At 36.0% G+C, this 23,091-nt stretch overlaps 1 protein-coding gene across 2 annotated transcripts in view; it reads left to right on the top strand.

Moving 5' to 3' along the window:
• twz (BTB/POZ domain-containing protein twz) overlaps window positions 1-23,091 on the top strand; it is a 51,179-nt gene that overhangs the window by 16,681 nt on the left and 11,407 nt on the right. The window contains exons 2-3 of one of the 2 annotated variants that reach the window (XM_012283188.2): window positions 14,097-14,180; window positions 14,929-15,132. In XM_012283188.2, coding sequence (XP_012138578.1) covers window positions 14,152-14,180; window positions 14,929-15,132 — 233 coding nt within the window. In that variant the 5' untranslated portion in view covers window positions 14,097-14,151. Of the gene's footprint in view, window positions 1-14,096; window positions 14,181-14,916; window positions 15,133-23,091 lie in introns of both variants that reach the window. The other variant, XM_076529555.1, reaches the window with a different exon arrangement.

Below are 23,091 nucleotides of genomic sequence, written 5' to 3'. Positions count from 1 at the left end.
AAACCCTCCAAATTCCTAGAGCAGCAATTACCTAAAATTCCAAATTCCTACGTCTCCAAATTTCTAAATCTACAAATTCCTAATTTACTAAATCCCTAAATTGTCAAATTTCTAAACCACTAAATTTCCAAGATTTTCCAAATTCCAAACCCTCCAAATTCTCAGAGCAGCAATTACTTAGATTTCCAAATTTCTACATTTACAACTTCCTAATTTACTAAATCCCTAAATTGTCAAATTCATAAATTATCAAATCCTGAGGTTTCTACGTCTCTGAATTTTTAAATCCACAAATTCCTAAATCACCACATCCCTATAATTTCCATATTCATAAATTACCTCATTTGTTAAGTCTTGAATTTTCTAGCATCTCAAATCACCACATTTGTTGAGTCTTCAATTTTCTAGAATCTCAAATCACCACATGTCTGAAATCCTCAATTTTCAAGAATTTCAAATCACCACATGTCTCAAATCCTCAATTTTCAAGAATCTCAAATCACCAAATGTCTCAAGTCGTCCATTTTCAAAAACCCCAAATTCGTATCACATTCCAAAGATTTGTAAAATTTCCAAGAGTTCGAAGAAAAAAAACGTGAAGTGTTTTTTTGTCGGAAGAAAAGAGATTTGTTGTCGACTGTACTCGGGTAATCGGCGGGACAATTGAACACGCGATCCACTCTCGCTCCTTGGAGTTACAGCTTCGGTGACATTACGTTCCTCGACTCTGTTCCACTCGCTTTTTTTTCCCTCGTGCACTCTCCTTTTGCGGCTGGCACACGCCGCCATTGACATTTCAACTTCCCTTCGAGCTATTCTCCTTTGAACGGGTTTCGACGATATTGTGACAGATGTTCGCGTGTAACCGACACTCTGATTTGAACACCCGCGGGTTTCGAACATCGCGACGGTATTCGAAAAGGGAACGTGACTCGAATTCTTGAGAATCGAAATTTAAGGTTGATTGTGAGATAGAGACTTGACGCTCTGACTACTATAAATGGATTTGATTAAATGTTTGGGGTAATTGTTTGTGCTTTTTGGGAGAAGTCAAAGTAGTCTTAAGGGAGATTTGTTTGATTGTCTTCGAGAGTGAATTTATTGTTTATTATTATTTTTTTTGGTTATGAAGGTTTTGTTTGTAAAAATTGTACTTTTGGATTAATTTCAGAGGAAGTTTTTATTAAATGAAATTTTGTAACATGACAGATAAATGAAAATATGTAGTGGATGAGGTTTAGCAGTACATAGTTATACATAATAAATATTGCTATAATTAAATTCAGGAAATTATTATTGTAATTGAAAGTACTAAATTAACTGAATTATTAATGTGAATGGACCTAGTAACACCTACTAAATTATTGTTACAACTGAAGCTATTAAACAAAGTAGATTAATATTACAAGTGAACCTAACCTAACAGACTGCATACTTATTGTGGCTAAACTTAGTAAAACCATCTAAAAAATTAGTACAACTTAATATATTAAAACTACTAAAATAATATTGCAACTGAACCTAACCTAACAGACTAAATTATTACTGTGATTAAACCTAGCAAAACCAACTAAAAAGTTATTACAACCTAACGTGTTAAAGCTACTAAAATAATGTTGCAACTGAACCTAACCTAACGGACTAAATTATTACTGTGATTAAACCTAGCAAAGCCAACTAAAAAATTATTGCAACCTAACATATTAAAGCTACTAAATTAATATTGCAACTGAACCTAACCTAACAAACTAAATTATTACTGTGATTAAACCTAGCAAAACCAACTAAAAAGTTATTACAACCTAACGTGTTAAAGCTACTAAAATAATATTGCAACTGAACCTAACCTAACAGACTAAATTATTACTGTGATTAAACCTAGCAAAACCAACTACAAAGTTATTACAACCTAACGTGTTAAAGCTACTAAAATAATATTGCAACTGAACCTAACCTAACAAACTAAATTATTACTGTGATTAAACCTAGCAAAACCAACTAAAAAGTTATTACAACCTAACGTGTTAAAGCTACTAAATTAATATTGCAACTGAACCTAACCTAACAGACTAAATTATTATTGTGGCTGGACCTAGTAAAGCCACCTAAATTATTATTACAACTGATGCTACCACCTAAATTACTAAAAGTAAACCTAAAGAATGAACTAAACCTAAACAACTTCCCCCAGTTAGCCCAAATATTACAACTGACCCTAACCTAACAGACTAAATTATTACCATAACTAACCCTACTAAGGCACCCAAGTTATTATTACAACTAATGCTATTAAACCAAATAAATTACTAAAAATAAACCCTAAAAAATGAACTAAACCTGAAAAACTTCTCCCCAGTAAATTACCCCAAAACTGAGGCAGCCATCAAACTTCATATCCCCAGAAAAATCCCTAACCCAATTTGCCCGTAGACTAAGCTAAAAGTACCAAGATCATTTTACATGTACCTCGTCTTCCTTGCCACGATCACGCTCCACACACGACACCTTCTCATCCCGTTCTCCATCCTCCTCTTCTTCTTCTTCTTCATTACATCACGTCCTTCTGGCTCGCGGAGCCAACTTGTAAGAAGACTTCATCTATCTTGCGAAAGCACCGCCGCTTATTAAACCCGGTAATAACTACCGTGCTGTTCCCGACCGATCTTCAATCAGCAGATCTAACGAGTTACTCGCAGAATGGCGGATGTGGGTTAGCGCGAAAGCTTAGGCGAAGAAGATTCCACCAAGGACGTTCCCCAACGTCCTCGAGGAAAACTAGGTACGCGTTGGGTGGTCCCTTTTCTCCCCTTTTTTTTTCTCCTCTCTTCTTCTTCTTCTCTCCGGTGATTCGCTGCTCTCGATTTTATACACGATCTTCGACCTAATTTCCTGCGACACGCGGATCACCGCCGGCGTTCGCAGGATGATATTGCGTTACCGGAAGCACGTCAGTTTATATCACGTTTCAACGCCACGTATTTTTGTTCTGATGATAAATTATCGGGGCAACTGCAACAGCAATTGTTTTCGGAGATTGCAGTCGTAATGGCTATGTACTTTTATGATTATTCATCTTCTGGGAGGTATTTTTGGGAATTTAAGTACGACTGTGTTTCAGCGTTTGTAATAGTGAATATTGGTATATTGTTAGTGTGGAAATTGAATTTGGGGATGTAGAAATTTGGAAACTTGGAATTGGGGATTTAGAAAATTCAAATCTTGGAATTGGAGATGTAGAAATTTGGAAACTTGGAATTGGGGATGTAGAAAATTCAAATCTTGGAATTGGGGATGTAGGAAATTCAAGTCTTCGGTATAGGAATTGGGAATTGGGGAGAGTGGGAATTAGGGAGAGTTGGAATTGGGGAGAGTGGGAATTGGGGAATGTAGAAATTGGGGAATGTGGGAATTGGGGAATTTGGGAGTTGGGGAATGTGGGAGTTGGGGAGAGTGGGAATTAGGGAGAGTTGGAATTGGGGAGAGTGGGAATTGGGAAATGTGGGAGTTGGGGAATGTGGGAATTGGGGAATGTGGGAGTTGGGGAATGTGGGAGTTGGGGAATGTGGGAATTGGGGAATATAGGAATTGGAGCGAGTGGGAATTGGAGAATGTGGAAATTGAGAAATGTGGGAATTGGGGAATGTGGGAATTGGGGAATGTGGGAATTGGAGCGAGTGGGAATTGGAGAATGTGGAAATTGAGAAATGTGGGAATTGGGAAATGTGGGAATTGGGGAATGTGGGAATTGGGGAATGTGGGAATTGGGGAATGTAGAAGTTGGGGAATGTGGGAAATTTGGAAATAAGAATTCCACCACCAAAAATTACTAAAACACCACCTTCACAAATACCAATTCTTCTCCCCCTCAAAACACTATTCCCACAACCAAGAATTACCCAAAGTGTTAAACTCCTTAACGTAATTGTAATCTTTCACATAACCATCAACTCCTATATGATTTATTGACACGAATTTCCGCAATTATCGATTATCACAGGAATCGTAACTAAGTACACGAGCAAACTATTCGTGTTTTATACGCCTCGGTACACGAGTTCAACGACGCGTGAAAACGATCAGGATCTTCGTTTTTGCGGCAAGTTTTTGCTGTTCCAGTTGTCGTCTCTGGAATTACACTGGAATGTACTCGATCGAACGAATTTATCGTCGATGCCGGTTAACTGACTCTCTCGAGTGTTGGAACACTGCAAAACCACGTTGAAAGGATCAATCCTTTCCCGTTCAACGTACGGGAAGATTTCTCTTCATGATTTGTGCCATTCGAAATGGTAATAAGACGAATTTATCTTCATAAAGTGGCTCGTTTATTCTGCTTATCTTTACGGACGCCATTACTTACGTGTTTCGTGCAATATGACGATTATTTTCAAACTTAAATAATTCTTTATTTAATTATTAATATACTTTTTATGCTAAACTTCTCTGCTAATTGTATTTTCACAACTTTCAAATCTTTGTTTGAATATTAAAGTATTTTGAAACATAAGTCCTATATTTTAATCTTCGAAATATATTTATTGTATTTTGAAGCATAAGTAAGTTAATATTTGAAAGTCAAAATACTTTCCACTGAATTTAAATATATTTTTATAAATCCGAATGAAAGTTGCGTTCCATTTAAATGAACGGTGAACTTATTACATTATTTTATTCACTTCAGAAGATATTTTTCTGGCTATCCAATAATTATCAATGAAATACAAAAATGAGATTTGAAATAACATAACGAGGTCTCCTAAAATAATCCCACTTTTTTACGAGTCAATCGAATGACGTAGTAAAAAGTCAAACGATGACTATAATTTTGACTTGATTAAACTAACCGAAGAATACGAGCGTGCAAATCGGTGTAAATCGACTGTAAATGAAGATTTACTTTAAGGAAGCGATTAAAACGTTGGATGCTTCTTAGCCCGGAGGTTCGTGAAAGACAAGCTCGATTAAAATCTTGCCGCTAATTAAACTCTCGAACGTTGGACAAAAAACGCTGAATCAACGACGGGATCGAGGCTGCATCCTTAGCAACTGGGAACAGGTCTCTCTTACGAACAAAGTAGAGATGCGGTAGTTTGGATAAATATTTATAGAAAAGGCTTGTACGAATGGCGCATAAATATAGGAGGATAAGGGTATAAGGGCAAGAACACGGAACCAGACAAGTATTCGCCATTATGCTGCTGCTCTTCAAGAGCTCTTTCAGCCTCTTTTGTACGCCTACGTTTCATGACTCGTTCAGACTGAAACTATTGTATTCGGACATGTGAAATTCATGATATTCTAATTAAATTCGCATCTACTATAATTACCCGATGGCAACTATTCTTTCGAGGCATCTTTGAAACTTTTGAAACTTGAATTGTTGAATTGTACGCCATTTTAATTAAATTATTAGGTTCTTTCTTTAAATGTAGACTTAGTGAAGTTTCAGATATATCTTATAAAATATCTGATATTATTAGAAGAAATAATTGTTTGTTCCTCTAAAATAAATGTATTTAAAGGGTGTCCAATTCTCACATTCCCCAATTTCCACATTCCCCAATTCCCACATTCCCCAATTCCTACATTCACTAATTCCCACATTCCCTAATTTCCACATTCCCCAATTCTCACATTTCCCAATTATCACATTCCCCAATTCCCACATTCCCCAATTCCCACATTCCCCAATTCCCACATTCCCCAATTCCCACATTCCCCAATTCCCACATTCCCCAATTCCCACATTCCCCAATTCCCACATTCCCCAATTCCCACATTCCCCAATTCCCACATTGTCCAATTCCCACATTGTCCAATTCCCACATATCCCAATTCCCACATATCCCAATTCCCACATATCCCAATTCCCACATTGTCCAACTCCCACTTCTGCCCAACTCCCACATTGTCCTATTCCCACATTGTCCAACTCCCACTTTGCCCAACTCCCACATTGTCCTATTCCCACATGTCCCAATTCCCACATTGTCCAATTCCCACATTCCCCAATTCCCACATATCCCAATTCCTACATTGTCCAACTCCCACATTGTCCAATTCCCACATATCCCAATTCCCACATTGTCCAATTCCCACATATCCCAATTCCCACATTGTCCAACTCCCACATTATCCAACACCCACATTGTCCAACTCCCACATTGTCCAACACCCACATTGTCCAATTTCCACATTGTTCAACTCCCACATTGTCCAACACCCACATTGTCCAACTCCCACATTGTCCAACTCCCACATTGTCCAACTTCCACATTATCCAACACCCACATTGTTTAACTCCCACATTGTCCAACACCCACATTCCCTAATTCCCACATAGTCGAACTCCCACATTATCCATTTCCCATATCCAAGATTTGAATCTACAATATAATCATAATGATTAACATAACAATTAACAACTCCCACATTCCCCAATTCCCCATATCCATCATTTGAATTTCCAATATAACCAGAATGATTAACATAACAATTAACAATGTTTGCAATAATATCAGTAAAACTAATATGAGTGTTTGACATTCTTGACGACCTTTCGTCCAACGTAGATTCTCTTTTGCTCGGCAACAAAAAAATCCCGATTCCAGAGATGGCAGTCGTGGAGAAGTTCCGACTTCTGGCATTAACGTGGCCCCAGGCGTTTTAAATAATACTATTCGCGAAAGAAAATGAGGCATTTTCGAATTTGCATCAGCAATGGCCTCGGGCCATCGGTGTCCTCAGTGTTCTTCGAGTTCCAGTCGGTGGGACGAGGCTTTCTTGCGCACAACTGCCCTGAAACGATTTCAATAACACAACACAAACTATTCAGAATATGCATTATGAACCCAGTCCATTCGAATCTCGATTTCAGCTTGAATTGGGACACTTCTGTCTAAAACATTTTGCATGCGAAAATTCTCTAATGAAGTTCATTTTTTTTCTATTTAATGACGTGAAACAATTGTTCCAATTTTTTTCTCTGTTCGTTGTCTGAAACTTGATCTCTTATTCAATTATTTTTTTTGTATTTTTTTATCTTATTGATCTTATTTAATTTTGAAATACAATAAATTTTTAAACTTTTATTAACTATTTTCTATTTTTATTTTAAGTAGTCTAAACAGATCTAAAAATTCAAGTGAGTTTATGGAAAAAATTAATTCAAAGAACTTTGAAAATTTGCAACATGAAGTTCGACAAAAATTGTAAATAAAAATGTTCAAACTAAAAATTATTATTGAATACTTAAATAATTCCTTCTCAAAAAATTTCTCCAGTAAAATTAATTCTGTGATCGATGAATTCCGACGATGAGTTTTGTTTGAATGACCTCTCGCCTCGAAACAAAATGGATGACGTATCATGTTCGATCTTTCAACGAACTTGCCGCCACATTTGCATACGAAAACATAACTATCTTGACACGTAACACAGCTTCCGAGCTGGCAAGATGACAAAATAATTCGTTCGACATTGAGAAATAATTCTCACGAATTTGTTTCGTGAGCCACGATTTTCGCGTGCGTTTCACGGAAACGTTCGATCGGCTAGAAACGAAGGAATTTGCATAGAACAACTGCTCGAGGCGATTCGATGTCCACGTAAACTTGGCGCTCTTCTAGTTTGCGACGTACACGCGTTGAGGACACGCGCGTGTCCTTAGAACGTGTTAGATCGCCTCTCGCTGTGCCCTCGGGCGATGTTCATCTTGGCACACGTGCACAAACTTAATCATCTTGGACAGTCTGATGCTCCATACTTCACACATGATAAAACAGTTGACACGATTTTTTCTTTGCGAGAACGGTAATTCTGATTAGTATTGAAGCTTTATGGACTGCTGGGTTCTGATTGTTTTTAGGTTTGGTTCTTGTTGCAATAGCGGTTGTTGGAGAAGTTGTGGGAGAATGTTCTGTGAGGTTAGGTTAGTTATTAGAACATTTATTCAGGTTAGGAGGAGAATGAATGTTTTCACTGTTATCATTTGTAGATCAATTGGTCAGTTTATTAGTTGTTCAGAATATAAATACAAAAATATAATGCCTAAAATAATATATAATGCAGAAGTTTCTATTATAGTGATGTTCATTTGAAGGTTAGGTTAGTTATTTAGAAGAAATCACTGGAGGAGAATGAATGTTTTCACTGTAACCATTTGTAGATCAATTGATCAGTTGATTAGTTGTTCAAAGTATAAATAGAAAAATATAATTCATAAAATTATATATAATGTAGAAGTTTCTATTACAATGATGTTCATTTGAAGGTTAGGTTAGTTATTTAGAAGAAATCAGTGGAGGAGAATGAATGTTTTCACTGTAATAATTTGTAGATCAATTGGTCAGTTTATTAGTTGTTCAAAGTATAAATAGAAAAATATAATTCATAAAATAATATATAATCTTCCATTACAGTAATGCAATAATTTGAAGGTTAGGTTAGGTTACTTGTTGAAGATGAAATTAGAAAAAGGCACTAAGAGAAAATTTTCAGTACAATCGTCTTCATTTGAAAGTTGAATAATTAGTTAAACTTGTTACAACTGGTACTTAATTTTATGCAAATCTAAGAAGAATTGTTTATGAATTTTTATCATCAAAATTTTGATGAATAATATCTAAGAAAAGAATTAAATAAAAATAAGTTAAAGGAAGAAGGAAGTCCAGCTTCCTTGAATTAATTCCAGAGTCACGGTCTGACCACTGTCTGTTTCTACTGACGCGTCCACTTCATCTTACAACGGTACTTTTATTTAATTATTTAACATAAAACAGTATTAGCAAATTATCACAAATCAAGGACCATAAAATACACAATGAAAGAATAAATTTTTCCACAAAAATAAAAAATAATAATCTAACCTATAGAATACTTTAAAAATTCTTATGAAATCCCAAACAGAGTCCATACCCGCCATCTTGAGCGGTAAATCATAAAATTATATAGTCATGAATTTACAATGCTTAAAAGGGAGATAATAGCCCGATGGCATTTCTTGTATGTCGTAAAATATGAAACGTGTTATTTAGTATTATGCTATTATTTACGATTAACTTTGTCAACTATTTACAGTGACTACAGTATTAAAATGACTTAACTAGCATATATTGAACATTCTCCCTGATTATTAAAATCTTTCACTTTACCATATCAATTTCATCTTTGTTCGCATTTCGACACTAACCACATCGCAATTCAATCCGCAATTTTACGTAACCGCAGAAATGACACTATACGATTTACCTTTCTAACAGATTAGATTGGAAACCAAAGTCTATGGTGCGCGTTGTTTCGATAATTGACCCCGCACGGATCGTTCTTGCTCGCGATTTGCCGTGCAATTATGATGTAGGTTAATTACGAGCACATTTATACATGCATCTACATTAGAGGAATCTGCATACGTTAATCGATTGCCTACAGGCATTCCAAGGATAATGTTTGTTACACTCGTCGCTATGAAACTATGCCTCAACTTAAATGTATGTCATTGTAATTACTTTTGATGTAATAAATTGATATTAAGTAGAAAACGCTGTTATCAACTTTTGTATTTTGATCTTATTCTTTTTTGAACCTCGGTATTAAATATACAGGGTGTCACAATTAGATAATTATAATGTACATGATAATGTTTAAACTATAATTAACAACATACAAATAGAACACTGATAGCAGTTCATACTATTACTATTATACTATACTATTACTATGAACATTATAGCAGTTCATATTATTAATACATTTTTTAATTAAATAGATGTTAAAGTAACAAAGACTGATAGTCATGCTCTTAATGAAAACGTTAAATAAGAATAGCACTATTATACAGGGTGTTTCACTTATAGCTACACTGATAGTACTTAATACGTCTTTTAATTCAATAGATATTAAAGTAACAAAAACTGATAGTCTTAATGGAAACGTTAAATAAGAACAGCACTATTATACAGGGTGTTTCACTTATAGCTACACTGATAGCACTTAATACGTTTTTTAATTCAATAGATATTAAAGTTACAAAAACTGATAGTCTTAATGGAAACGTTAAATAAGAATAGCACTATTATACAGGGTGTTTCACTTATAGCTACACTGATAGCACTTAATACGTTTTTTAATTCAATAGATATTAAAGTAACAAAAACTGATAGTCATAATGGAAACGTTAAATAAGAACAGCACTATTATACAGGATGTCTCACAACAAGTGCACCTACACTAATTTTGAGGCACCCTGTATGACAGGGTAACAGTTAGATTAATAAGATACGAAAGAGTAACAAGAGGACTCTTAAAATCAAATAAAAACTACAATGTTATGATTAATATTACTGATATTTGTTACGAATAATACGAACACGATCCGCCATGTCTCGCCATATTATTCGCAGACCAAACACCCAAAGGGTTAAATAGAAATAACATATTGGTAGCGATCGGACAATTTCACCGAACCCCATAATACGAACACGTTCGCTAACAGTAATACCAACACAGTCGCTATAATCCCTACACCCACGATTCTTTCCGCTTTACTTCACACCCTCAAACGCAACCCTGCACGTCCCCCTCGGAGATTTATCGTCAACCCGGTTGCACTCGCGGCGTCAATTAAAATATATGGGGCAAGCGTCCAAATAAACAGCCTCACCATATTCGTCTGTTATTCCACATTCATAAACGTCCACAAGAGACCATGGATTGGCCCCGGGCGACCAACACGGCCGTTGTTACTTCGCCGACTACAACGGGTACACCTTAACTCGTTATGCACCATTTCTTCTTCCAACTTCCTTTTTTTATTTGCTTCGGACTCGGATTGTCAATTCGAAAATTCTTGTATTTTTATTTTCTTCAGTTGGTAAAAGGTTAGGATTCCATGGCTGTAGTTTTTAGTTTTTACGGTTTTAAGTTTGTGGGTTTTCAAGTTTAAGAACTTTTTAAGAAACTCAAATTTCCCATATTTTGATTTTCACAATTTCAACTTTGCAATTTTCTAAATTCTCAAATTTCCAAGTTATAAATTCTAGATTTATAAGTTTGTGAATTAGGGAGAAAGTTAGAACAACTGTTAGTCGACCTTCAATGACCTCGACTGACCTTGAAGGGGCCTTGAAATAATTTCACAGTTTTTAAAACAATCTAATTTAACCACCCGAAATCCACCTAACTCCAAATCTACCTAACCTCAATCCCAGAATCTTCGTCGGAACCCTCTTCTTCTACAACCACACTAAACAAACAACTCACCAACCAATAAACCCACGAATTTCCCACATTTCCTTCAAAATAATCCCCGAAGAGCCGAGAATCAATCATGCAGTTTCTCAAGGGCATAAATCATCGCGGACGTGGTAACGTTAACCATCGGCGTATAAACCCCAATAAATACGAGGCTGTGTATCCACGGGGGTATTAAAGAACCCATTGCAAGTACCATCAACCACGAAACTCGAGAAGGAAAGAAGATTCTCGTCGTCGTCGTCGTCGCCGGCCGCGATATTTATTTTCAGCCTGTAAGCCGGAGAGTACGTTGCGACGTTCGATGAGGACTAAGGTTGGCCGAGGGGACTGGTTTCTCTTTTCTCCTCCTTTTCTTCTTCTTCTTCTTCTTCTCGTCCAGGTCCGCGGTGTACCGAGATCGCCGCAGGAACTACGCGATACGCGATGCTGAATCTTTTCTTCGTTGCTCTTCAGGATCGTCGGCTCTTCGACGTTGTGGTCGCTGTTGCTAGCTCGGGTTCATAATTATTGAAACTAGGTTCAAAAATGGTGTTAGGTGAAAATATAGGGAAGAAGGTGTTAGGTATCAGATATCGTAATTTGTTTTAAATAGGATTTTTGAGGAATTCGATTTATTTTGAGCAATGATGTTTACAATATTTATATTGTTTATAACAATGATATTCTTCAAGTTAATAATGATGACAATAATAATAATGATAATAATAATGTTTATGTAATAATGTTCAATAATAATGTTCACAATATTTTGTAATGTTCAAAACAATGATATTCTTCATAATAATAATAATGACAATAATAATAATAACAGTAATAATGATGACAATAATGTTCATATAATAATGTTCACAATATTTTGTAATGTTCATAACAATGATGTTCTTCATAATAATAATGACAATAATAAATTGATAATAACAATGTTCACATAATAATGTTCAATAACAATGTTCAATAATAATGTTCACAATATTTTGTAATGTTCTTAACAATGATGTTCTTCATAATACTAATGACAATAATAAATTGATAATAACAATGTTTACATAATAATGTTCAATAACAATGTTCAATAATAATGTTCACAATATTTTGTAATGTTCTTCATAATAATAATGACAATAATAAATTGATAATAACAATGTTCACATAATAATGTTCAATAACAATGTTCAATAATAATGTTCACAATATTTTGTAATGTTCTTCATAATAATAATGACAATAATAAATTGATATTAATAATGTTCACATAATAATGTTCAATAACAATATTCACAATATTTTAACAATGTATTACTTCACAACTTTAGAGTACACAAAATGAAGAACATAACCTAACTAACATAACCTAACTTCTTGAAAGAACCTCGACAAACAACAACATACATGACATCCTGTAACTGGAATTAATTGCCATAATTAATTCAGATTTATTTGGAAGTAATAGTTGGAATTAATTTGAATAATTAATCAAGATTTATTGACATAAATTGCGATAATTAATCAAGAATAATTTAGGTCGAATAAATTCAAGTAATTAATGAAGATTGATTTCGTTTGAATAAATTGGAATAATTAATTGAAACTGATTTACTCGGAATTAATTGGGATCAATTTATTTTACGATTTACATTTTACAGTTACTGGATGGGATGAGTAATAGTCTTCAAGTTACAACGACTTTGTACCAAGCGTTGCACTTGATATAATACTCTCTCGTTATATTGCAACTTTTGGAAATTTGACTATTTGTGAGTTTGAAAACTTTTAAGTTTCAGAATTTACAAGATTTTAGAAAATTGTGAAATGTAAGCTTCTTCAAGTTTAAAAATTTGTAAATCCACTGATTTAAAAATATAAAAATGAAAAAGTTTGAAAATTCGAAGAACACCAAATATAAAATTATACATCAAAATTTAAAAATTAGTCCACCAATTAAAAAATGTAAGAAATTTAAAAATTCGAAAAACCACAATAAAATACAAATTAATATTTTCTATGGAAGCACCGCCCAAAGAAGAGGATATAAAACAAAGCATACGTAAATGTGTACCCAGGTCCCTCTTTATCCCGCGCCCATCCCTTTGAATTTTCTCGTTGGCCGGACCCCGTCGAGTTTGGTTTGCCACCTCGTTAAATATTGTTCCAGCGTTAATTGCCTTATTAATACGTATGTTCGAAAATGGTGGCGACGGATATACCGTGTGGGCCGTTGCAGAAAGTTTGGTCCAAGGCGTTCCGGATCGGCGGTGGCTCGACCGAAAACAATGTCCTGGTAAATCAGCCTTATCGTCACGGCCATGAGGATCGATAAATTAAATCGAGCCCCGGCGGTCGTGGTTGAAATCGGCCCGCGAGCTCGACCTCGTTAGAGGGAAAGTTCCGAGTTAATGTCAGGAACGAGCGAGTGGAATTTCGACTTCTAAATGGCAGCTGCAAACGTTCGTCCTGGCGTTTTCACCGGTGAGGAGGAAAAATCTAGGAAAATCTTGCGGGTCCTTTATTCGTGGAGTTCGGAGAATGAGTTATAAAAGGAGGAGGTGATTGAAGGCTCACAAAGTCTCAATGGATACTTTTTATGTAGAGTATTACATTTTTAGATCTCTACGTTTTGAAATTATAAGACATAGACTCTACGTCCCTAAATTCTAAGTTTGGATTTAGTCCATGTATGTCCTTGTATGTTCATGTATGTCCATTATAGGTCCTCGATATGTAAATCTAGAGCTAACGTTGTTCACATGTTTCTCTATTACCTAATCTAATCTATAATTTAATCTGCGTTGCCAATACATGATCGTATCGATATTTTCTGAACATTGCATGGGTTTTAATTGCAGACGGAAATGTGAGGCCGACGGAAAGGAGGCAAAGGCGGAACTGGCACAACGCAATATGTTCCCTAGCGCTCAAATTAAAATGAGGTAAATAAAAATATATATAAACTTCCCATAATACAATAACTTCCTTCTTCTTCTTCTTCGTGAGTTACTCACAATACACATAAACTTCATAACCATCAGTTTTGAAAGCTAATGTTGGAACATGCTATAGTTGAAATGTCATAGTTAAGTATTTACAAGTACAGGAAGAACGATGAAGGAACGCTGCAATTTGATGAAGAATGTTACAAAGCTACGTAAATACTTGTAGTAATAAACTTACGTATACTTTCACTTGAGATGTACGTAAAATTGTAATATCTGAATTGCATACCTGAAGAAGTAATAATATAATATACAGGGTGTCTCACAACTAAAGAGTCTTATAACTAAATTTGTACCTAAGGAACCTTATACCTAAAGTAGTACCTGAAGAACCTTGTAGCTAAGGTAGTACCTGAGGAACCTTGTACCTAAAGTAGTACCTGAAGCACTTTATACCTAAAGTAGTACCTGAGGAACCTCGTACCTAAAGTAGTACCTGAAGAACCTTATACCTAAACTTGCACCTAAAGAATCTTATACCTAAAGTAGTATCTGAAGAACCTTATACCTAAACTTGCACCTAAAGAATCTTATACCTAAAGTAACATCGGAAAAAAGAAGTACCTGTCGTTCTCGATGTCTCAGTATCTTCATCGTTCTTCGCGAATGCTCGAAGCACGAGCTTCGAAGGCTCGTAGAAGGAACAGGGCCTGATGGTGGCTAATGTCGAAAGTATCTTTGTCAGATTGCTGTCGCCAAGCAGTTCGCCGGCCACGTCGCCCACAATGTCGAATTCCTCGTCGCCGACGCCTCCGACGCCGGCTGCACCGGCGTACAACCAAAAAATGACTGGTATACCTTGTGTGGCAGCAGCATCCAGGTACACGGCACCGGTCCACATCGACGTAGGCGGCACAATATATACGTCCTCTCTCGAAACGTTAACCAAGTAAGTGCATATACAGAAACGTGGGGAAACATTGGTGGGCATGGAGAAAAAACATCTTCATATATGTGTATTTTCATGTATGTGTATACTTGTACATATTTATATATGTGCATGCTGGAGCATATTCATATATGTGTGTACTCGTATGTTACTTGTCTACATGTACATATGTGCATATTCATGTATGTGTATATTTGAACATATTCACATATGTGTATACTTGTACATACTCATGTATGTGTAAATTTGAACATATTCACATATGTGTATACTTGTACATATTCACATATGTGTATATTTGAACATATTCACATATGTGTATACTTGTACATATTCACATATGCGTATATTTGTACATATTCATATATATGCATACTTGAACATATTGATACATGTGTATACTTGTACATATTCATGCATATGCATACTTCAGCATATTCTACATATGTGTACATGTACGTCATTTGTTTATATGTACATACATGTGTACATATTCATGTATATGTACAGTTGCATATTATTCATAGTGTATTTATGTTTAAACATATGCATATGTGTGCATACATGTAAATACAAGTGAAAAAGCGTTGACATTTGAAACAAATCGAACGACACGGAAAGCTAAGAGGCCAACCACGAGACTATGTCGTTCTAATTTATTACGCGTGAGGAAAAGTGAAATCTGCGATAATGAATGCCAGATAGAGATTTTTACGGACGATGTCCAGACGGGAAAGTTGCAATCGTCTTGTCTGTCGTCGACCACTATTAGAATATAGTAACAAGAATTGAGAGACTAGAATGCGTTTAAAAATTCAGAACAAAATTATTTTAAATAAATCTTGAAATGTGTCAATCATTCTCAGCCCAAAACTCAATTTTCTCATGTAGTAAAATATTGAATCATTATACAGAAGAAATGTATGATAATTTTGGAAAGTCGACAGAGTGAGAACTGGAGATCAGATATGATTAAACAAGCAATAAATATATCTCCAGACTTACTTTCACTGTTTGTGCATACTTTGAATCGTTTCCGTGACACCAATAAACTTCTTAAATTACAAATTTTCACTCTCGACATTTCATAATTAATCACAGTACAAATCATTTATTATTAAATTCGACAAAGTAGCAAATTATTTTCATAAATTCTTCAAAGTTAATATACTTTCTCTGCAGAGAATTTTACTGGAACTTACAAATGTATTTATAAGTGCCATAGAGTCTTCTGTAACAATAAAAAGATACTATTATCCTAAATAAACGTTAAAAAATAAATTCTACAGTATTGAATCGGCTCAAAAATGGTAGAAGATTAAAGAAAACCATGGCAGCGTTTCGACCAGGTTTTTTTTCGTGAAAACCGCTTTTATCATTTACATGGAAGTAGATTAGAAGGATTGCAAAGCGAGAGAGTAGAAAGGGAGCGTGATGGCCGAATCGCGGAAACGTGACCATCGACAACGCTCCAGGATGTTCGTAGAATATCTCGACGAACATATCGCTCGCAATCAGGCACACCGTTACCATGGCCGCCAGTGTCCAAAGGCTATTTGCGGTATTCCCATGTACTTTATGCATAAAAGAGACGTAAACGTGAAAGCACTGGCCACACTTTGTGAACAGACTCTAATCTCCAACGGATGAAATCCACGATCGTTGGTCCGTGGTTCGATCCATGGAAAATCAACTCGTAAATAGTCGAGTCATAAATGGCAGATGAAAGACATCATCATTCAGCATTAATTTTGTCAAATTTACAAGTTTAATATTCTCAAGTCGGTTGGTAGATCAATTTTTATATTTACAAACTTTTGAAGAGAGGAATTTTTTTATGGTGGAATTATCAAGGTTTTAAGTTCGTTAATAGTGTGATTGTTGAGGTGTTATTACACACAATCCACAATTCCCACATTCCCCAATTCCACAATCCACAATTCCACAATCCCCAATTCCCACATTCCCCAATTCCAGCCTTCTCCAATTCCCACATTCCCCAATTCCAGCATTCTCCAATTTCCACATTCCCCAATTCCACAATCCCCAATTCCCAAAATCCCTCATTCCCACATTCCCCAATTCCAGCCTTCTCCAATTCCCACATTCCCCAATTCCAGCATTCTCCAATTTCCACATTCCCCAATTCCACAATCCCCAATTCCCAAAATCCCCCATTCCCACATACCCCAATTCCCACATTTCCCAATTCCCACATTCCCCAATTCCCACATTCCCCAATTCCCACATTCCCCAATTCCCACATTCCCCAATTCCCACATTCCCCAATTCCCACATTCCCCAATTCCCACATTCCCCAATTCCCACATTCCCCAATTCCCAAATCCCCCAATTCCCACATTCTCCAATTCCCACATTCCCCAATTCCAGCATTCTCCAATTTCCACATTCCCCAATTCCACAATCCCCAATTCCCACATTCCCCAATTCCCAAATCCCCCAATTCCCAAATCCCCCAATCTTCAAATCCTCCAAACCTCCAAGTCCTCCAAAAATCCCCAAATTTTTAATTTTCCTTGACTCTTTAACTCCTCAAATTCCCCAAACCTCCAAATTCCCAAATTCCAAAATTCCCACCTTCCAAAATCCCAAAATTACCACCTTCCAATATCCCAAATTCCAAACTTGCAAATATTGTTCCATCGATTCCTGCAGATACCTCGATCCAACCTCTTGCTCGTCTTTTAACGATCGCCTCGTCATTGGCCAACTGTTGCGCGTACAGGCAGAAGCTGTTTGATAAATCTCGTCGATCAGGACGGTAATAAATTACCGGCCATACAGCAATCAAATCCATCGTGTTTGATAATGAATACGAGATAGGCTTCCCCTGTTTTTTTTTCTTTCTTTCACCGAGTTAACCTTTTCGTGACGATCGCGTTGAACGCTACTATGCTACCGTCGTGAGAAGATACAAGATGTGGATACGCAACGAGAGGCTGCCTTTTTCTTAGGTGTTTGAAAAGTTACTTATAAGTGGCGATAGATAGGATCGATTACGTGTGAGATTTAATTACATGTTTTACTTATTTATAGACTTTGATGATTCTACTGGTTTCTTACGATTTTGCTTTTATGATGGAAATTCTTATTTTTGTGTTACAAAGTATTTCCATAGAAAAAAAATATTTACAGAAAGGGATGTCGAAATTGTATTTAGGTATAATTCAATCCAGTATAACACAACGTTAATTATATCAATAATTTTATTAGTGGTGCTTGTGTTCTGTTGCAATGTGGGCAACCATTTTCTGCTTCACCGCCATCTTGTTTACGTAAAACGAACCTAAATATTTTCTCTTGACCACACTTTTCGAGTATGTCGAATGGTGAGATATCTTTCACGTAACAAGTGTTGTGCATAGAACTACTACAGTAGAATTGTATTACGTAAACTTGCAACAAGTAACGCATACAAGTGCAATGCGTAAAATTGCAATGCATACGATTTGCTACGAGTTGAATTATTACAAAGTAGAATTGCATCGCAGTGATATTCATGATTTACTACAAAGTGCACGATTACAATATGTAAGAATGCAATTCGTTGCATTATTACGACTTGTAGAAATGCAAGGTGCAACATTATCACGGGATTACAATGCAACGTGTAACATAGTAAAACACAAGACTACAATGCATACAATTGCGTCGTGAAAAAACTGCAACTCATGGTATCAGGTCACAGTATTGTATTTCGTAGAGTTTTTACAATGTGTAAAATTACAATACATAGAACTGCATCAAATTGCAATTTGTAAAATTACAATCTGCAAAAATGCATAATGTGACAATACAACGTGCACGATTACAATTTGTAAAATTTTTGATATAATTGCAGTAAATTTGCAAAGGGCAGAATTACAACGCATATAATTACCACAATATACAGAATTGCAATGCATAAAATTGAAACGTAGCGTAGTGTCACGTGCACTATTACGACACTGAAGAACGACGCGTAGAATTACTGCAAATAGAATTGCGGGGCATAAAATTGCAATGCGTAGGATCGCAATGCATAAAATTATTATATGTAGGACTGCAATACATAAAACTGGTCAAATTACCAGGGCAATAAAATTGCAATGCATATAACTGTAATACACAAACTTGCAATGTGTAGTATCAGTTAGTACATAAAATTGCAACTTATCGAAACACGTGCAATCACTTGCATTTAAAATTGCAACCATGCTAAATTCATCTCCCAAGTAATATAATATATCGAGTAGACAAAATTTTCCTCACAAACATTTTCCCCAATAAAATCCTACAATTTTCCTAAACTCCTGCTATATAATTTCTCGACCATCTCCCTAAACTCCTGCCATATAATTTCCCGACCATCTCCCTAAACTCCTGCTATATAATTTCTATACCATCTCCCTAAACTCCTGTCATATAATATCCCGACCATCTCCCTAAACTCCTGCTATATAATTTCTATACCATCTCCCTAAACTCCTACTATATAATTTCCCGACCATCTCCCTAAACTCCTGCTATATAATTTCTATACCATCTCCCTAAACTCCTGCTATATAATTTCTATACCATTTCCCTAAACTCCTGCTATATAATTTCCCGACTTCGCAATTCATCCCATTTAGAGTGCCATCTAACATGAAAGAATGAAAGAATCAACCCAATTTATTAACCGACTTAATTCTTCGGGTTTCCGCTCCACTGCACAGAAATTCAACATTGGTAACACGCAAGGATGCTCGTTACGATCGTACGCTAACTAACTTGGACGTGGATGGATATCTCCGTGCCACGATCGAAGAGGATCGCGTATATTCGCGGGAAAGTTAATTCTAATTGGCAAACGGAGGCCACCGTTTGTCGTCGAGTAACGTTAACGGGAACCGAGTCACTGAATCTTCCGGTAACTTCGACCGCCATTAGGCTCCCGAAGATTTACGAGAGGATCCCGTTAGACGAATCGACTGGTCGAAAACAATGGATCTCCCGGGATATCGAGAGATCCACCCACGCGAACACGTGATCGTGATATTTCAATTTTACGGAGAAACAAAGGTCGACAACCGAACATTAGAATCAATCGAGTTCTTAATTGCGCGGAGAGTCGGCTCCCTTCAATTTATATCAATTACCCGATAACGCTGCCAATAAAGTAGCGAGATAAGGGCTTACAGCTGCATGAAAAACGAGAAACGTGATCGAGATGCAAACGGATAAACGAGGGTTCATTAACATGCTAATGGAACGTGATTCGACGGGGATCAGTCTGCAAATATGTCATCTCGGGAATATTGATTAAATAAAGGAAATAAAAGCAGGGGATTTTATATCGTCGGTGTAATTGCTACTGAAGGTTGTTAAAGTTATGAGGATCATGGAAATTAATGTAAATAATTAAACTTCAAGGTTTGCTATAAATACCTGGGTATTTGGTTTTTAATATGAAGTTTTAATGCATACTGTGATCATATGTGAACAATCCTTGTTTGTACATGAATACTTCATAATTTATTACAATACTTAATAGTGAACTTAGTTAGTATAACCAGCTGTTTCAATTTATTGTTATGAATTTAAATAAATAAAATATGACTGCATTTTTTCCTCTAACCTCAAAAAATCATTCTTAAAAAATTTAATCATTCTTCAAGCTATAATATTAAAAGGCTCAATGATCCACAATATTTTAACATTTCATTAAAAAATTTGAAATGATCAAAAAACTGATACTTTAATATTATCTACCATGCAGAAATTCTACAAAAATGTATATAAAAAAAAGAGAAATAAAAAGGTACATCAGTCTTCATGAAGACATCACAAAGTCTTCCTAAAAAGTCTTCCTTCTAGTCTTTCTAAAAAGTATATCTTCACAAAGATCAATGAACATAAATATCAATTGCAATAAAAAATTGAAATTGATCTTTAGATCTCACCCTTGTATTCGATCAGATAACGTCAAAATCAAATAAGTTTTTAGTCACCCAACACGGTATATCGTTCATCTCAATTATGTTAATCATAACGAAAGGTCGAAGATAAGAATGCAGATTTGTAACACCAGCTCAAAGAGAAAAGCCATGGATATCGTAGAAAACCGCCTGGACAACCTTTCCGCCATCTCCTTCGACACGGTCGATTGCACCTTCCCATTACATGCAGTCGACCTTATTGTTTTGTCGAAAGTATCGCGAGATTGCTGTCCATTCGATCGTATCGAGACGAACGTAGGAGAAGTCGCGGAACCAGATTTGCTTCGATACACTGTGCCCGAGATAGTAGTTCATTTCAGCCACCGTGTTACACCTGATCGTTTTGTACTCGTTAAATATTCATTCTGTACGATGCTGTGGAATTATTTTATACTGATTGTCGATAATCTTGCATTTCGACTGTTAAGAAATAATTTTGCGACAGTTGATTGATGAATGATGGCGATAGGTAGTGGTTGAATGTTTGGAATGGGATTTGGAAGGGATAGGTTGGGTTATCCCAAATCTCACACACCCCAATTTCCACACATCCCAGATCTCACATATCCCAATTTCCACACATCCCGAATCTCACATATTTCAAATCCCATATATTCCAATTTCCACACATCCCAAATCTCACATGTCCCAAATTCCACACATCCCAAATTCCACACATCCCATATCTCACATATCCCAAATTCCACATATCCCAAATCTCACATATCCCAAATTCCACAATTTCCAAATTCCACACATCCCAAATTCCACATATCCCAAATCTCACATATCCCAAATTCCACAATTTCCAAATTCCACACATCCCATATCTCACATATCCCAAATACCACATATCCAAAATTCCACATATCCCAAATTTCACACATCCCAAATCTCGCATATCCCAAATCTCACATATCTCAAATTCCACACATCCCAAATCACACACATCCCAAATTCCACATATCCCAAATTCCACACATCCCAAATCTCACATATCCCAAATTCCACATATCCCAAATTCTACATATCCCAAATCCCACACATCCCAATTTCTACACATCCCATATCTCACGTATCCCAAATCCCACATATCACAAATTCTCCGCCTTCCAAAACCTCTAAATTTCCAAAATCCCTAAATTTCCCATCTCCAAAACTTTCAAACCTCATCCTACCCCAACACCTACTAAAATATTACTCACCCAGCCCTCAAATAGAATCCCCAACTGCTCCAGTTATCATAAACTATCAAACAACCCGAAGCAACAAAGTATAGTCTTCCACATCGCATTTTGATTGTTACTGAACACTGTTTTTAACAAAGTTATAACCGTAGAAAGTCCCGCGGATAAATCGGCCATCCGCAACAGTTCTTGTTAGTCCAATCATCGCGTGAAAGGCAGTAAAAGTCCCCAGGTCGCAATTCTATCGTATAGTACAACGTATTGTATGATAAGTTAGTTGCACCTTTCACCCATTAAACGCGAGGCAAATTGCAACTTGAAATGCTAAGTCGTTTCATTGAAATTGCATCTAAACCGATCCGTTTAAAATCAATCATGTATATACAACATATGTATTAACATACGTATGTGAAAGGATGTCATGGTGGGTAGTGAAATTTCTTCAGGATAAAATCATTGGTTTTAATTGGAAAAGGCTCTAGTTTATTTGTTTGATTGGGTTGGAAGAGGAGGATGTAACGTTTATGTATGTCTTGTAGAATCACATATGTGGAGGATATGTGGACATGTGTGTGAGGGTGTCATGGATACTGAAATTTCTTCAGGGTATAGACATTAAGTTTGACTAAAAAAGATACTAATTTATTTGTTCAATTAGATCGAAAGAAGAATATATAACATTTCTGTAATGTGTCCTGTAACGTCATATACATACATGCAACATATGTGTACATGTCTGCAAAAGAGTGTCATGATACATACTAAAATTTCTTCAAGATAAAGACATCGAA

This window comes from Megachile rotundata, chromosome 3, assembly GCF_050947335.1.
Source record: "Megachile rotundata isolate GNS110a chromosome 3, iyMegRotu1, whole genome shotgun sequence".
In the NCBI taxonomy this organism is placed as follows: Eukaryota; Metazoa; Arthropoda; class Insecta; order Hymenoptera; family Megachilidae; genus Megachile; species Megachile rotundata.
The sequence above is the reverse complement of the archived record's forward strand: the minus strand, read 5'-3'. Positions and strand labels throughout refer to the sequence as shown.